General features: G+C 39.3%; 2 protein-coding genes across 3 annotated transcripts; both read right to left on the reverse strand.

Moving 5' to 3' along the window:
• Positions 1-16: 16 nt before the first annotated feature.
• LOC116204997 (E3 ubiquitin-protein ligase At1g12760-like) lies at positions 17-3,788 on the reverse strand. The gene is made up of 4 exons (XM_031537403.1): positions 3,041-3,788; positions 1,061-1,180; positions 560-863; positions 17-447 (listed from the first exon to the last, which is right to left on the reverse strand). The coding sequence occupies exons 1-4, from the start codon at positions 3,457-3,459 to the stop codon at positions 286-288; spliced, it is 1,005 nt and encodes a 334-aa protein (XP_031393263.1). The 5' UTR covers positions 3,460-3,788; the 3' UTR covers positions 17-285.
• Positions 3,789-7,707: 3,919 nt separating this feature from the next.
• Positions 7,708-14,235, reverse strand: LOC116205268 (alpha-L-arabinofuranosidase 1). Of its 2 annotated transcripts, none has more exons than XM_031537809.1 (18): positions 14,013-14,235; positions 13,124-13,335; positions 12,766-12,820; positions 12,124-12,335; positions 11,481-11,602; positions 11,226-11,379; positions 10,955-11,024; positions 10,626-10,771; positions 10,487-10,532; positions 10,324-10,376; positions 10,083-10,227; positions 9,882-10,000; positions 9,720-9,788; positions 9,528-9,631; positions 9,212-9,268; positions 8,682-8,880; positions 8,239-8,379; positions 7,708-8,090 (listed from the first exon to the last, which is right to left on the reverse strand). In XM_031537809.1, exons 2-18 carry the CDS (start codon positions 13,304-13,306, stop codon positions 7,938-7,940), a joined length of 2,028 nt encoding a protein of 675 aa, XP_031393669.1. In that variant the 5' UTR covers positions 13,307-13,335; positions 14,013-14,235; the 3' UTR covers positions 7,708-7,937. The 2 variants fall into 2 exon arrangements, with proteins under 2 accessions (XP_031393669.1, XP_031393670.1); XM_031537810.1 differs by lacking the exon at positions 14,013-14,235 and adding an exon at positions 13,857-13,989.
• Positions 14,236-15,577: the final 1,342 nt, after the last annotated feature.

Consider the following 15,577-nt stretch of genomic DNA (forward strand, 5'->3'; position numbering starts at 1 on the left):
AGGAAGAAGCCTCAGATAAGAAGAAACACCTTTTTTTTTTTTTTCCCTCAATTGAGTTTCTCATGATAACTCTACAAGAATTCTATTTACAAGTCTAACATCTACATTACATACATATTTCTCTCCGAGCTAAATCTACGTAAAATGCCCTGTTTCCCATTTTCTGTTTCCATCTCCTCTGCCCTCTCGTATGTCAGCATATTCTGCGAGAACAGTGACCAAAAACCAAAAGCTTCACCTCACCGGGAACCTCTCTATCTGGAGCTGCTCGATGTTGTGTCAAGTTCAAACGATCGAATCTCTATTAAGGATGTCAAATTTGCAGAGGGGACAGGTTGCGTTTATCTGAAGCCATCTGCTGATGCAACCACAGTGGAAATGGTGGTTGCAGGGCAGGGTGCGTAGTTCTTCTCCGTCAGCATATGATGAAAGACAAATGCAGCATTCCTAAAAGCCAATAAAAATTCGAGTTGTGAACTTGCTAGGATTGGTCATTTAAGATTTCTCAGGCAAGAGAGACAGACAATATCAGGAAACAGAAGAAAGAACAGGGACTTACCGAATCATCGGGATGAAGAACAAGCTCGGAACTGCAACTGTTGCTGTTGCTCACTCCCATGAAAGTTCCAGAACTTCCTTTTTTGCTAAAGTTATCAAATGCATCCAATGAACTAGCTTGCCGATACCTATGCTTCGGGAGATTCCTAATGACGTCTTCAGAAGCCCCTTCTGGCCTCAAAACAACAGCATAGAGCATAGCTACAACCGGGATGAAGCAAAAGAGAGCTAAGAAGACGAGAAAAGCCATCCCGATGCAAAAGATCACAAAGAACACGTCAAACACTAGGAAGACCACAGTCAACCTGCAAACCGCATGCAAAGGACAACAATTAATTGCACTTCATATGGTTTGCCCAGGATGAAGAAGAGAGACAAGTCTGTTGTGCTTTGATCCCTGTGTTCGTTTAAATTCTGTAAAGTAATGATTACATGCCATGTTTTAAGTCTGAAGCAGCCCCAGATTACATTTTAAGAGTTGCCAAAATCTGATATTACTTACCAGTAGAGGCGAGGAGAATCTTGCAAAAGGGCTTGTCCGCCCACAACAATCCAGTAGAATCCAAACACCCACCACATCGACGATATAATTGTATTCGCAGACTCCAATCTCTTGATCCATCTAAAAACCACACAAATAAGAAAAAATCGTTATCACAAAGATCCTGGAAAGGGATTTGAATTAAAGAAGAAAAAGACGCAAAGGGGATCATCTTTTTCTGATAAATAGATAGAGACATCTACTTTGATGTAGTTAAATGTCATAATTTCTAACAACACCTTACCCATCACTAAATCAGTCAATCCCGAGAATCCTAAACTATGTGACTGATATTAGCCAGAATATGTAATCTTAATTCAGTATTTTGCATCCAGATCATATATATAGCTCTATAAGCTCTCTATTAGACAAGCTTAACTTATGTCCTTTTCTTATTTATTTATTTATTTTTAGAACAGCGATATTCTGTTACATCACACTGATGTTTTAATTCCTAACCATATTACCATAGCTTCCATTAAAATCCTTCTTTTTTCCTCATCTGTGTCGCATTCCTATTTTTTCCATGAAATTTTAAAGCTTGCTGCTCTAAGCTACTAGGCTTAATATTTGTCTCAACCTTCTGTCCTACTGATCTATGTCACCTCAAAATTGGCAAAGTAGCTCGCTGAACTGTCATCCCGGCAATAATTGGAAGTAAGAGTCAAGAAAATCCAAGGGTAGCAACAAAACTAATCCCAGAAGATACTAAAGAGCATGATGGAGCTCTATCTTGGCGCGGGTCAAGATGTTGCCACATCTCCACCTAAAAACCTAACTTGTTGACACCCCCGCAAAGCAAATTAATGCCTTGTCTAACTTACAGCACCCAAATAAGACTACGACCTTTCACTTTGCAGGATCACCGCATCACCTTAATCCAACCAACATTTTCGTAATTAAATTGCCACCACAAGCTTTGTCCCAACATTTATCACCTTGTGTACTGCTCATCTGGACTAATCAATCTCCCGAAGAGCACGCCTACTGGTTCAGATTTACCAGTGGCTGGATAAAAGAAACAGCACATGCCACTCACCAAACAAAGAGGACTGAGCTTTGAAGAGGGGCTAGATATCACTCTCAAAAAGCTGGGAGGACAAAAGTGAGAGATAACCAAACGGAGTGATAAAATAGTATTATTATTAAGTATTACAAACTCCAACCACCGTACCTTTTGGGCAGCAAAATTAGACTAAGAGAGCTTTCCACTTCCCTCAACATCAGAACTAAAGAATACTATGATTAAAAATAGACACACTTGCAGAACAAAAACTCTCCAGCTGCTGAAAATTCAGCTAGTCGCATTTCTTGTGGCTGAGGAAAATAGAACTTTGACAATCTCTGGGTTTCCTCCATAGTCTACCCTTAATGAGCTAACTGCAAGTTGCAAGATCACACTGATGATAACCTAGGTCTCCTTCACTCTGTCTAAATACGAACCACAACCAATCAGAGATAGAGATGGAAAACCAACATGTCAGATGCACATTGCCACCACTTGCAGTCAGCTTGTGGGATCTCTAGCTTAGTCTTGGCAAGAATATCCAGCCAAACTCCAATCAAAACGAATCTTACACGGCACCCATGATCTTGTCGAGTCAATTGCACGGGTTAAACGCGGCTTGCTTGGCCACCATTCTACAACTGAATTCTATCGATAGGCTAAACCAGTGACACGCAGCAATCGGAGACCAAAGCTGCTCTTTTTGGCCATCAGTTCTACTAGTTTCAGCTCATTTCTGTTAGAAATCTTTGAGGCATGGAAATCCCAGTTCGGAACCTCGGTTACGGCTATGTATCATTCTTGCAATGCGCTAATTCTACATTCAATTGACAGAGATTCTAAGATTTAACTGAACTTCAGCTCCAACAATGGAAAACAAGAGCGAACAGACCTATGCTAATAAAAAATTCCGGACACAGCAGAAGGAAGGTTACCTGCGTTCAGTTCCGTAAGATGAAAGCCAATCGTAATCAGCTCGCCGGTACTCGACGCATATAAACCCCACATGGAAAGCGCACTGCAGGGCGTAGCCGGAGAGCCAGAGCCTGAGGGGAGTGGCCGGTCGCTCCTTCAACGTGGACAGGAGCACAGCGACTGACACCAGAATGAAGGCGAGATTCCACACGAAATCGAGCACGACGATGGGCCTCGAGAGGGTCGCAAAGCCCTCGGAGAAGAGGCCGGAGCCAGAGGAGGAGGACGAAGAGGCGTCGTCGCTGGACTCGCCGTCGGATCGGTCATCGTCGGCGCAGTCGTCGAGGAGGATCGAGGTGTGGTGGGGGTCGACCGGGCGGCGGAGGAGGGGGTCGCTAGGCCCGGTGGCGGCTCCATGCAGGGGGTCGTATTCGTTCATCTTCAGGTGGAGAGAGAAAGGGAAAGAGACGCAGAGAGAGAGGGAGAGAGAGAGAGAGAGAGAGAGAGGAGATGGAAGCTCAAGCTCAGGTGAGGAATGGGATGAAGGAGAAGGAGGGTTTATAGTTGAGGGAAGTTAAGGCTTTTAGAGAGAGAGAGAGGAAGCAGGTGAAGGTGCTTTGGGGACGGAGGGAGGGAGGCAGGGAGGCAGAGGCAGGGGATGAAGGATGAAGGATGAAGGAGGAAGAAGGTGGTGTTGGTGTTGGTGTTGGTGGTGGTGGCGAGGTAAGTGGAGGTGGAAGAGCAGCGGTGGCACTTAACCAATTTTTTCTCCTCTCTTTTCAGTTTTTCTTCTCTTTTATTTTATTTTATCTTTTTCTCTCACTTTTTTTTTTTTGTATATCTACACCAAATAATTTTTCTGCTTTTGGGGTTTTTCTGATAATTAGTAGTTAATCCCCTTGCAAAACTGTAGGCTCGAGCTAAATCCGCGTACAAGCGCACATGTGAGTGGTATTGTCGAGCGCTGTTATGGCATGTCACTGCGTTAAAAAGTGCATATGCGTTTCGATAGTTGTTGGCGTAATCTATAAGATTATGGATACAAACTACGCTGGAACTATGCTGGAGAGGAGCAGAATGTGTTACTGCGTGGTAATCCCGATTGTATACTCTCGCTTCTTCTCTATTTTAGTTCACTCGAGACGCTCGATCGACGACGATCGAAGTGCGTAGCTCATGTAAACCTAAGGATATAAGATATCTTGGTTCTTGTGAATATAGGCTCGTCTTTCTTGTCAAATTTTTTTAAAAAAATAGCAAGTATTTCTCATTGTTACGCGTGTTTCATTTTTCCTCGTTTCAATGAATCCAATCCGCTCGCTAGGTGTTTTTCCGTCTATACAAAACCGTAGCCAATGATATATAGTTCAAACCGGCTATCGATGTGATTTTTGAAATTAAAATCTGCCGTGGAGCGAGTATTTAATCCGGTGCACGATTGTCATGATATCTCGTGTTGACAAGGCGCTTCTAATGTCCAGGAATGTGGAGAGTGGCCAACGACATCACCCTTGGGAATGTTGATGCGGACGGATTAACATAAACATCCAATTAATTGGCTGGCAATTGATAAAATTGCTTTTTTACCTTCCATCTTTAATTCCTCCTTAAAAAAAGCAAATTTTCAGTAATTGGGATTTGTTTTTGTTTGTTGGTAGAGAGTGGGGACTGATATAAAATCGGATAATATCCAGACTGTCCATTCAGTTCAAGCTGTCTAAATTATATATTATGTAATAACAACAATTAAATATTTAATCAGAGATAATTATAGGTATCTGTTGTTGTTGTTGTTGTTCAGGTTCTTACGGGTAAAATCCCCTGATAATTCTTTAACTTAAGACAATCTTTAATTATTCTCTGATTTTTGCTGCACCATTAATTGTGTCTTAGTATTTACCAAAAAAAAAATGTCTTCTTTGTGGCATAAATTGATTTAGTGTTAAATCCACTCGCATTGGGTTTTCCCCCCCAACAAATTCTATTTTATTTTGTTTATTTTTTTTACTAGAACTATTTATAAAAAAAAAGCGTAATTTCGTAATCCGTACTAATGTGATTGAGGGAAACCGTTAGTATTTTCAGATTGTATGTTGTACTATAATTAATCGAAACATGGGCTGTTCAGAGTAAATCGAGAACATGACACCTATGCCCCATAGGGCTAAACCCCGCTCCTTGTTGCCTGTCGACTGCCCGAAGCGCATGCTTGGCACCACCTTGAGGAAGGTGGGCCAGCGGTACCTCGCCGATGCGCTTTGGCCCCTACGCCAGCATGTCAATCTCGGCCGCTAGCTGAGGTTTGGTGGGCCAATAGCACCCCTGCCAAGTTGGAACCTAGTACCAGCAATTGGATGTATGTCTCGGTGGCCCACTAATGGCTACCATCTTGGACACTGATGGTTTTGTTAGATACTTTGGCACATGAGATAAGGAAGGGCCGGTCGACCTTAGATGAATACTAGATATTAATATATATATATATATATATATATATATATTTAAGTTGTAAACGAGATTTGTAAATCTAAAAAGAAGGTGAAAGAGGAGAAATAAAAAAAAATACATAGGGTTTTACTAATGAAAATTAAATCAAAACATCTTAATTTTAGGTCGAAAGCGATATCTTGCGCAAAATCTCATTTCTCAAAATTATTATATACCTTTTAGATGTATCAGACACATTTATTTTATCAAATCACATAAATCAATTTTTATATGGGCTTTTCTACCTTATTCCTTTGGGACATATTATAAAAAGAAATAATTTTTATTGCAGATACGAGCATTGATTTGAAAAATAAAAATAATTAATTAATGCGTGCGCCTTGATTGGTTAATATTAAATTAAACGTGGTTACATTATTTAAGAAAATATAAGTTGTTGATTGTTTCTTACATTATTTAATGACCGTTTTTTATTTACTACAAAATATATCTGGATATTGTTATTTAATATATGTGAATATTTAAAAGAATCGCTAGGTACAAGGAGGATTAAGCATTCTTCTTCTAATCTGCCTTGATCATCGAGTTAGTTTGTTCGATTCAGATGAATTTCTATCAATACCTCTTAAAAGCTGTACATTTATAAATATTTTTTCGAATCATGCTTCCAATGTGTCCTCGATCGGAGGAAGATCATGCCTTGGATGCCTGCTGGTGATATACAAAGATTTATCCGATGGAGGGTCCACCCGTGAAATCGTTGGATAGAACAACCGCACACTATATGATATAAACAACTTTATGTATGTGCTTTTTTTTTAATTAATTTGTTGGTGAATCTTAATCATACGCCTAGTAAACATTTCAGACATTAACTGTTATTTTTTAAATTAATTTCAAAGCTAAGATTAAAAAGTGCAAATTGTGGCCATGTCTTTATAGTTTAATTAAAGGGTTTATCATGTGCAAGTGGTACTTCAATTTTGTCTACACGTCTCATGGCATGACAAGGTATCAGATTTCCTTTAATTATATTATTATTTGTTTATCCATCTAAGATATATATATATATATATATAGAATTTCCTACTAATATATTAGAATTTACACCGCGCAGTACAATAAGGAAAAAAAAATCAAAAGTCAATTTTCAAAAGCTTAATTAGAAGTCAACCCTAGAAGGATAATATACGAGTATCTAACTTAATTATTTCTCTAATTGTTAGTACAACAACTATACCAACTACCTTAACTTATTAGTTAACTACAATGTTATAACTATATAATTAGTATTTATAGGTGGATATATTGTACGGTATATCTCATTCGAGAGTTGGACAACTTTGCAGCGTACATAATCGAGATCATATTATCATCTGATGGCAGCTGCAGCCGTAACATTTATCATTATGTTTATCTCTAAATTATAATGGAATCACTGTAGGAGTGGCAATTCACATTCTTGTGGACCTAATCTAAAGACAACTGGCAATTTTTTCGACGAACTTTTAAGAGAAGCAAGTGGCTATTCTTGAACCAACATAGATTGATTCAAACAGTTTGACACTTGTTTCCCTTATAAAATGTCTCGAGTTCGAGTCTTGTAAATTGAAAAAATTCACATTGAGAAAGTTTTACCTCTTAATGGACTGATCCAGCTCGATTGGATTAGTCGAACCCAATTGAACTTTCGAATATCAAAGTTTATATATAAAAAAAACTCTTCCAATAAAACGGCATATAATCAACCGACGTAATTGACAACTGACGATCCCAAAGGCGAAAGCAAAGGGAGAGTTTTCTTTGGGCCTTTACCATCTCATATCTCATTGGTTTCTCCAAAGCCTTGAAGTGAAAGTTTAAATTTGGCTCACCTTTCACTCATCTAAAGAAGGGTATAAATGATGAAAAGCCATTCCATTTCTTCCACACAAGCAATGCCAAATTGATAACGCAATTAAAATAAAATAAAGATTAAAATAATCAAAGCAAAAGAAACAATCTTCATGATTTTAAGGTGAAAGATAATAATTGGAAGAAATCTATAATTACACATAAAATAATAGATATATATTATATTTTATAGGATTATTAAAACAGCTGAGTCTAGCCTATGGACAATCATATAATTAATGGTATCCAACGGTGGATATACTGCAAGAGAGATAGAGAGACGCATACTTTTTTATATGCCCATGAATTTTTTTAATAATTGCAGAAAAGCATTTGACTTTCCAAATTTAATTTAAAAAACAAACATTATGTTAAGAAATTCTAACAGCAACAATTAATCCATCCCATGTAAGAGCAAAATGTAGAAGAGGAGAAGAGATAATGTCGTTCTGAGAAAGCTATTATTTATAAGTTAATTTACAGGCCTCGGAATTAAAATGACTATTACGTGGAGAATATACATGTTATCAATCGAGGCCATTTTATTCGTGGACACAAGCTTACGTGGTCATCTTATTAGATAGAAGATCTAGACGAAGAGTCGTCCGATCCAAGGACCTTGATGCTGCTCGACTTCTTCAGCAGATCGAACGAAGTGAAAGAATATGGAGAGAGAACAGCGTCCATGTCATTGCCTGCAGCTTTGAGTAGACTCAGCACGGGGACCACCTGCATTTTGAAGACATGACTGTTACTTCTACAGACGATAAATCCCGGGCCTCTTTCAAGTAATTTTAAAACTGTCTCTGATCACTTTCACGGGCGTCTGAATGCTGAAAGTATTGAGACGAGGCAGATTTAATAAGATGAAGTTTACCTTGTTTGGCTGCCCAAACGAGTTCTCGTCCATCACCTTAGTAGAAGTCAGGACTGTTTTTGATGACCCTGAGAGAGAATTCGGATCCAATCCGTTGACAGTAATGTTGAGCTTAACAGAGCTGCTTCCGAAGTTTACAGCCTGCAAGAAGAGTTCATTATCAGATTGAATGACCTCGGAATCACCAAAAAGAGAGAACATCTCAGAAATTATTATTCTGTGAAACAAAATGTCGTGCAACTCTGCATTTGAACCCGTCGTCCCCAAATAGACAAAAATCATCTGAATGTTTTATTCCTTTTCATGGAATACGAGTAAAGAAAGGTAATTTAGTCATCTAAAGAGGCACCAAAAGACTGAAATCATATTGTTGTTACCCAGAAGCACGTGTACTATAAACATTGAATGCATAAACTCCAAACATGCAAGCTTCAAATACAAACCTTAATCCTTATGTACTCCTTGTTATCCTTTGAATTCTTCCACAAGATTGCCGAGGCGACCACTGAGCTGGAGGAACCGGCTTCAAGTGTCGTATCAAGGACAGTTGCACCGCTTGACTCTGAGAAGAAAAGCTGCATCCAGTAGCTCGGAGTTCCGTACAGATGCGATGAGTTGAACACAATTGCATCTGGGTTCCACCTAGATGGTGCAAAATTCGATCAAATTTGTGAAACCCCAAAGGCCAACTACAATCTGACCTAGAAGCTTAGACTTGTAAGTGAAAATGTGGAATTGAGTGAATGGAAGGCAAATGCATCAGCACTCGAAACCCAGGGACAATGTGAAATTTTGAGGGCACCCACTACTGATGCTCTAAAAACTAAAACTTCTTAAAACAAGTCCGTGATAATTTTTATAACTCAACAACATTGGGAAGGGAATCAGATAATCTTCCTTCACTAAGTCTGTTGGAGAACTTAGGAGCAGTTTATGTCTACATAATGTAAAAGAGCAGAACTGCAAGGAATACCTCCGATCATTCGAATTAACAAAGAGTGGTGCATAACTGGCCATTGAGACGGCATCACTGCATCAAGAGAAATGAAATCCTCAGTGATTTAGTTCATTGGAAACTTAAAAACACGATTTGGTGTTGTTTCTCAAAAAAAGAAAAAACAATGTGAACCAGAAAAGGGTAGGATGTCTATGTCGGTGCAGCAAAAATGGTTGTAATGTACAATTAATTAAATGTTTCTTTGATAGTATGTCAATCTGTATGCAAATTTCATAATCGACCGGTGTAAGATCAAAACAAATTTCACTTTGTCAAAATCTGCTGAGCAAACCTGTTCTTTTCAATCCCAAGAAGGAAACCAGCTTCACCAAGGGCCGCCAACAAACTTCCCCGGCCAGCATCTTTTCCAGTCACAGCATACTCACTCACAAACACCTAACAGTATTCGATCGAGGAGAATTAACTATGTAATCAACCAAAAGAAAAGTCTAAAATTATCAACAAAAAGGACTATATGACCAACCTTTGGACTACGAGGTGTCTTATCAAACGTATGATACCTCGAGAACAAATCGCTGGCAGACGTATAAACCTAGCAGAGGAACCGGAAAACCAAATTCAATGATGCATGATATTATCAAAAACCCATTACGGTGTGAAATGAAATAAATTCCATGAACTATACATGATAATCATAAAAATCAGCAGGATGATCCAATGGTTTGGAAGACCCATCACAGTTTGAGATAATCCCAATGTCAGGGTAGGCTGCTTTTATGGCGCCATAGAACTTGAGGTAATTTCCTGGAAAACGAAACTTGACCGTTAGAACGTCAAAGAAAGCAACTACCAAAAAACCATAAATTCATTGCTGAGGGAGGCAAACCTAAGTAATTCTTTTTCCCGCAATCTTCGTTTCCAACAGCGACATATTTCAAATCAAAAGGTTCGGGATGTCCCATGGCAGCTCGCAGAGCACCCCATTTAGAATCAGTAGAACCTCTAGCAAACTCAATTCCATCAAGGGCTTCCTGCAATTAAAGTATAGCAGACCCCTCATTGGCTGTCGTTGCTATATAATTAAGAACGTGTGGAACCGTATAAAATCGATATTACTCCTTGCTTACCTGTACAAAAGGTAAGACACTAGAGGTAGTAACTTGATCCTGGTGGCTAATTCCTACAGGAAACATGGAACCGGAAATCAGTAAAATTTGAGACAGAGGCAAAGATAAGAGGCATATCATATGTAGAGCTTCAGTTAAAAAGTCGTAAAAATGCGTTAAGCACCATTGTTAAAAACCCATATTGGCGCTGCGCCAAGGTCCTCAGCAAGCTGGAGGAGGAAAAAGAGAGAAGCCTTTGTGATTATAATCAAAATAAGTTACCAAGACAAAGAAAGAATCCAACTGAGACAACAGCCACTGACCTGAAGGAACTCGAAATGACCTAGACCGTCATCGGTCCAGTACATCCAGACATCACCAAAGTGACCCGGTCTCTCTTCCCAGGGCCCCACTGTTTCTTTCCAGCGGAATGCATTTCTTAGCCATTCACCTTCAACAAAGCACCCACCTAGCAGAAACGGTTTAGACAAACCAACCTCATCAACTAATAGCTCAAATCAAGTGAGGAGAAAAGTTTCTGACAATCATTGAATCTCCTGCTTATGCAATCAGAGTCTTAAATTCCTGACGCGACTTTAATCTCTCAGTATACAATCTGGAGGAACTTCAACTGAAAAATGCTGCCTCATACCAGGAAATCTGAGGAATCGAGGTTTCATTTCTAGAAGCATATTCATCAGATCAGTTCGGAAACCATGTCCCTGAGACAGCAGAATTTTTTGGAAGCACATCAAGAAACAAGCATTTTATATTTGATAGATGCCGCATAGTCAATTAGCATAACATAAATGGCAGGTCCAGTAAATGAATGGAGAACGTTCACATATTTCACTGCCTCAAATCAATGAGGTTGACCGAAATCTATAGCAGCATCATTGTATCCATTCTAATGAATTTTCTACCTTGTATGTGTCCAAAGGCATGGCCGAAACTTGGTCCAACCATATGGTTCCTTCCTGGGTGCTTGTCAATTGAAGTCTCGAATTATGATTCGTGTCTTCGGCCTCCAACAGAACCTCCATCTTGCTCCAGTCCGAGACGCCAGAAGCTGAAGCTCTGCAAGAACAAAATGATGACTTCAGAATATGCAACACCCTGAGCTCGGAGAACTACTACTAGAATGTACATTGGACTCAATAGATGTCAAGCATACTTACATAACATTAGCAATGGCAAGTGTTGGCTGCCCACTTGAACCCGTTAAAGATACGGTGAGATTGAGTGATCCTAACGCCTTCACATAGAACAACACCTTATAGGTCTTCCCTTTTTCGATATTCTGCGAGAACAATGTGCACATAAGTTAGAACTCAACATCCTCACTGGATAGGAGGAAGAAAAAAGAAAAAGGTAGAAGCACGTTGAAGTGCTACATCAACAAAGACCAAATCCCAGCCAACAACTTCGTTCGGGTTGGTCCAGGTGGCTCCCTATTTCATCACGATGAAGAATTGCAGAATAAACTTTAAAGACTCTTGAGGCAGATAAAACGTACTAATTTTTCAATATTTTAGAGAAAGATTGACAATTAATCCGGAAGCCTAACCTATAATCTTACCCATGAGGCTCCAGTAACTTTTTCAATGTGGAGAACTTTGTGGAATATAAATCATTAAGTTCGTGGTATGATAGAATCGAGTAGATTAATGACCCAATCTTGTATTGCAATTCTAATTCGAAGCTTTTCCAAAGTTACTTTATGGACATTGCATAAAAAGTATGCAATGTAAAGACGGAAATATGAGAGAAGAAAAATGAATTTGTTAATAGGCATCAAATAAATTGGTATTCTGTTCTTACCATGCCCCAAAATCCTGGATTGTAGACACCGACACCCCCATCTGGACAAGTATTGGCACCACTAGCGTCACAAAGGACATCCATCCTGAGGGCAATTATATTGCGACTGAAGCATGAGGAACGCTCCGTTGACACATTCAGATGTGTCTCGTCTCCGATAATGGTCCAAGGATCAATGTTCGAAGGAATGTTAGGGCCTCCAGCTTCAAAACCTGGAATTAGACTCTGTCAGAAGATGGCTTTATCTCAGGATGAACAAAAGACTCCACCAGCTCATATATTGCAAGTCACGTTTTTTTATTTTAAATGTCTCATTTCTTTGTAATGCAAAAACCACCTGTCTAAGAAAAACGACTTATAGGGGTGTTAAGAAATGGACGTTTCTAAATAGCAATAAGTTGATATTACTTATTGAAAGAAATCATAATCCAAACAGATAGGCGTGCTGTTATATGCCACATAAGAGTTAAAACACTTATGTTTTGATCCATAGGTCATCTTCTATTTTTCTTCATGTGATTATGCAAAGGCACAGCAACAGTCAGCAACCACGTTGGTCTAAAGTTCATTATATTGGCTTAAAAATTGAAGGTAGTCCGTAGATTTTATCATATCAAGAAACAGCTAGAATTTGGACATAACCTCTATTGCTCACAAGCTCTGCCCACAACCCACCAGTTCCAGCATGGTTAATTTCCTGCAGAAACAAAAACCTCAAAACATGACTCTTCCAGAAAAGAACTCCTGGCTAAGAACAGGAGATGAAACGTGTACTAGTTCTGAAACAGTTACTATATATAAATGAAGAAAAGGAAGCTTCAGTCACCTGCTCGCTTCATAAAAATCAATAAATAATGACAATATAGAGAGTACAGATATTTGCCATTTAACTTCACTGTGGCAAGTCATTAGAATAAATTCGAAAGAGATATTTAGAGAAAGTTTAGAGAAAATCATTTTTAGGATCCAAAAGGAAGCTATCATAGCTTAAAGGAAAGACCTCAAAGAAGATCCCGAAGAGTGTTTCTGGTATGGGTCGCCCCGCAGCATCAGAAGCATTTACAGTCAGCTGAGCTGTCTGGTCTGCAGAAACTTCATCGGCAAAGCATTGCGATGCAAAGCATAATCCAATGCAAATGTAAACGAGAAGGCCACAAAATGGATCCTTGCGAAAACCCATCATTCCTTCGCTGCAGTCAATTTCCGCCCGACCTAATAAAGCAATAACAAAGAAGAGGTATGCTCTCTTAAACTGTTATACATAAATGTCTGGATATGAAGGGATGCACTCAGTGATCCAATTCCTCAGTATAGAATCTTCTCATGTCATGACTAAGACCATTCCCGAAGATACACTGCTATCGAAAGACGTCATTTTTTCAAACTCAATCAAAATATAAAGGATCCAAGATGATACTGCAGGTTTGAACAATAAACAAGTACACCATGTCTGGGGCCGCTACCGCGCCCCACGCGCTGTACGAGAGTACTAAAAGCTTTACATTTCTGACAATTTCACCTCGTTCCCTAAACTAAGGTTACGATACGAGTCAATTGCGAGGTGACACGCTATAATCTCATGATCACACGACAATCATTAGACTGACATCACAACAACTACTGACAAGTGACAGCAAACTTAGCAAAAACAGACGAAACAGCAGCTCGATTGGGTAAAACTCTTATATCCACTCGTTCAGAGCCATGAGCCGTCGAGGAAAGAAATGTCCGACCTCAAATGCATCGAATCACCGTTTCCAGAACAGAAATTTACACTCAAAACGAGCAGAACAATCATCAACAGAGCTCGAGATCATCGCAGAACATCGGCCGATCACACTGACTCGGTCAAACAAACTGCAATCAGGAGAGCAGCTTAGAAGATTGACCTGTAAATATGCTCCTTATCCTCCTCGAAGAGACCGAGACAGAGACAGAGACACCGTCAGTCACGCAGGCAACAGACGAAGACTATAAGTCTTTGTTAATTGGATGATTACGAGAGAGTTAGTTTTGTGTTTTGTTCATCAGAACAGCTCGGCCTCTCGCTTTAAATAGAGTCAGACTTCCGCCTGAAAATTTAATGATGGCCCAATAGTTCAACGGTTTCACCATTCCGCACACTTAATTTTACTTTTAAGCAAATTAGTCCCTATGCTTTCAATCTTCGTCCTGCTTTCGACTATGACCCTCACACTTATACACGCAAGTGTCCGGTGTCCTCATTTTGGCAACAACATACTTAAAGTAACAGCAACAAAGTTGTTAACGCCACCAAAGGTGATGACTTAGTAATTCCAAACTTATTTTCATGTGGTTTGATAAACTCTAAGGTGTCTGATTCGAATCTACACCGACTTCTGTGAAATATAATAGACTTTTGGAGGTACTACGCTAACGGGACCCCTTGTTTGCGCTGATTATTCGATTCGTCTTATATGTCTGCGGTTTAACATGAGAGTCCAAATATTACGAAACGAGAGACGACAAAACTGCCATCATTGCTGCCCACCATTTTTACCTATCAAATGAACAAAGTTAACTAAAAAAAAAATGAACCGATTAAGAGACGGTTAAATATCTTGATGATTCTTAGGCCCTTATAACAACATCATAGAGCTTCGAAGCATATTAGATTCTCAAGCATCGTCAAAATTGAAAAGAAATAGTAACGCACGATTTGCACCCTTCACGCTCTCTATTAAAATCTATAGATGGCGTGAGTGGTCGTTTCGGGAGCTTAGACAGGGTAAGGGTGATACTGGCATCAGACTCTGGGGGATCAAAATGGAATTTTTTGAGAATTTTTGCCATGGCTTACACGTAAGCAGACAAGGTGGAAGTGGATTAGAAGCAATAGTCTCGGGCAGTTTCAAGGAAAAATTGGTGCTCGTGGGCCCCCCGCCGGTGAACCGCACGCACGCGTCGGCCTCTCCGGACCGGCTTGTGCAACCCCACCGATGGTTTGTTGTAATCTTGGTAATCTTCTACTATCAAATATATATATTTTTATAATCTTGTAATCTAATACAAAAATATATATATTATTTTCATTTCGTAAGGTGTATGGTTAGTTGAAATATGAATTTTCGATCGAGAAATTATCATGAAAGAGCTAGCTACACGAGGACTCCACAAAAAATTGAACTATGTAAGACATTTTCTCACTGAAAAATGTGTGAAAAATGAAAATCAAGTCTCACACAAAAATATTTCGCATGCATCCCGCGATCGACTATTAGTTATACATGATCATACCACTAGTAGTCAATATCTTGTTACGAAAAAAGTTTCACAGGCGTCGCGTTATTGGAACTGCAACTATCCACAATCATGTAGCTTTATTGTTCTGTTTAAGCATGCACGTACACTAATCCCAAGTGAGACCGACATTGACTCGGATTAATACTAGTCGATATCTTGCTACAATCTAGCAAGAGAAAGGTAGAATTAA

The sequence above is a fragment of the Punica granatum genome, chromosome 4 (assembly GCF_007655135.1).
Source record: "Punica granatum isolate Tunisia-2019 chromosome 4, ASM765513v2, whole genome shotgun sequence".
Lineage (NCBI taxonomy): Eukaryota > Viridiplantae > Streptophyta > Magnoliopsida > Myrtales > Lythraceae > Punica > Punica granatum.

Coding starts and splice junctions, on each gene's coding strand:
- LOC116205268 (XM_031537809.1), bottom strand. CDS start 13,306: ATGATGGGTTTTCGCAAGGATCCATTTTGTGGCCTTCTCGTTTACATT. Junction 8,881..9,211: donor GTTAATTCGAATGATCGGAG/GTATTCCTTGCA, acceptor TGCACCATCTAG/GTGGAACCCAGATGCAATTG. Junction 8,091..8,238: donor CGTTTGGGCAGCCAAACAAG/GTAAACTTCATC, acceptor TTCAAAATGCAG/GTGGTCCCCGTGCTGAGTCT.
- LOC116204997 (XM_031537403.1), bottom strand. CDS start 3,459: ATGAACGAATACGACCCCCTGCATGGAGCCGCCACCGGGCCTAGCGAC. Junction 1,181..3,040: donor TCTTACGGAACTGAACGCAG/GTAACCTTCCTT, acceptor TGTGGTTTTTAG/ATGGATCAAGAGATTGGAGT. Junction 864..1,060: donor GATTCTCCTCGCCTCTACTG/GTAAGTAATATC, acceptor TGCGGTTTGCAG/GTTGACTGTGGTCTTCCTAG.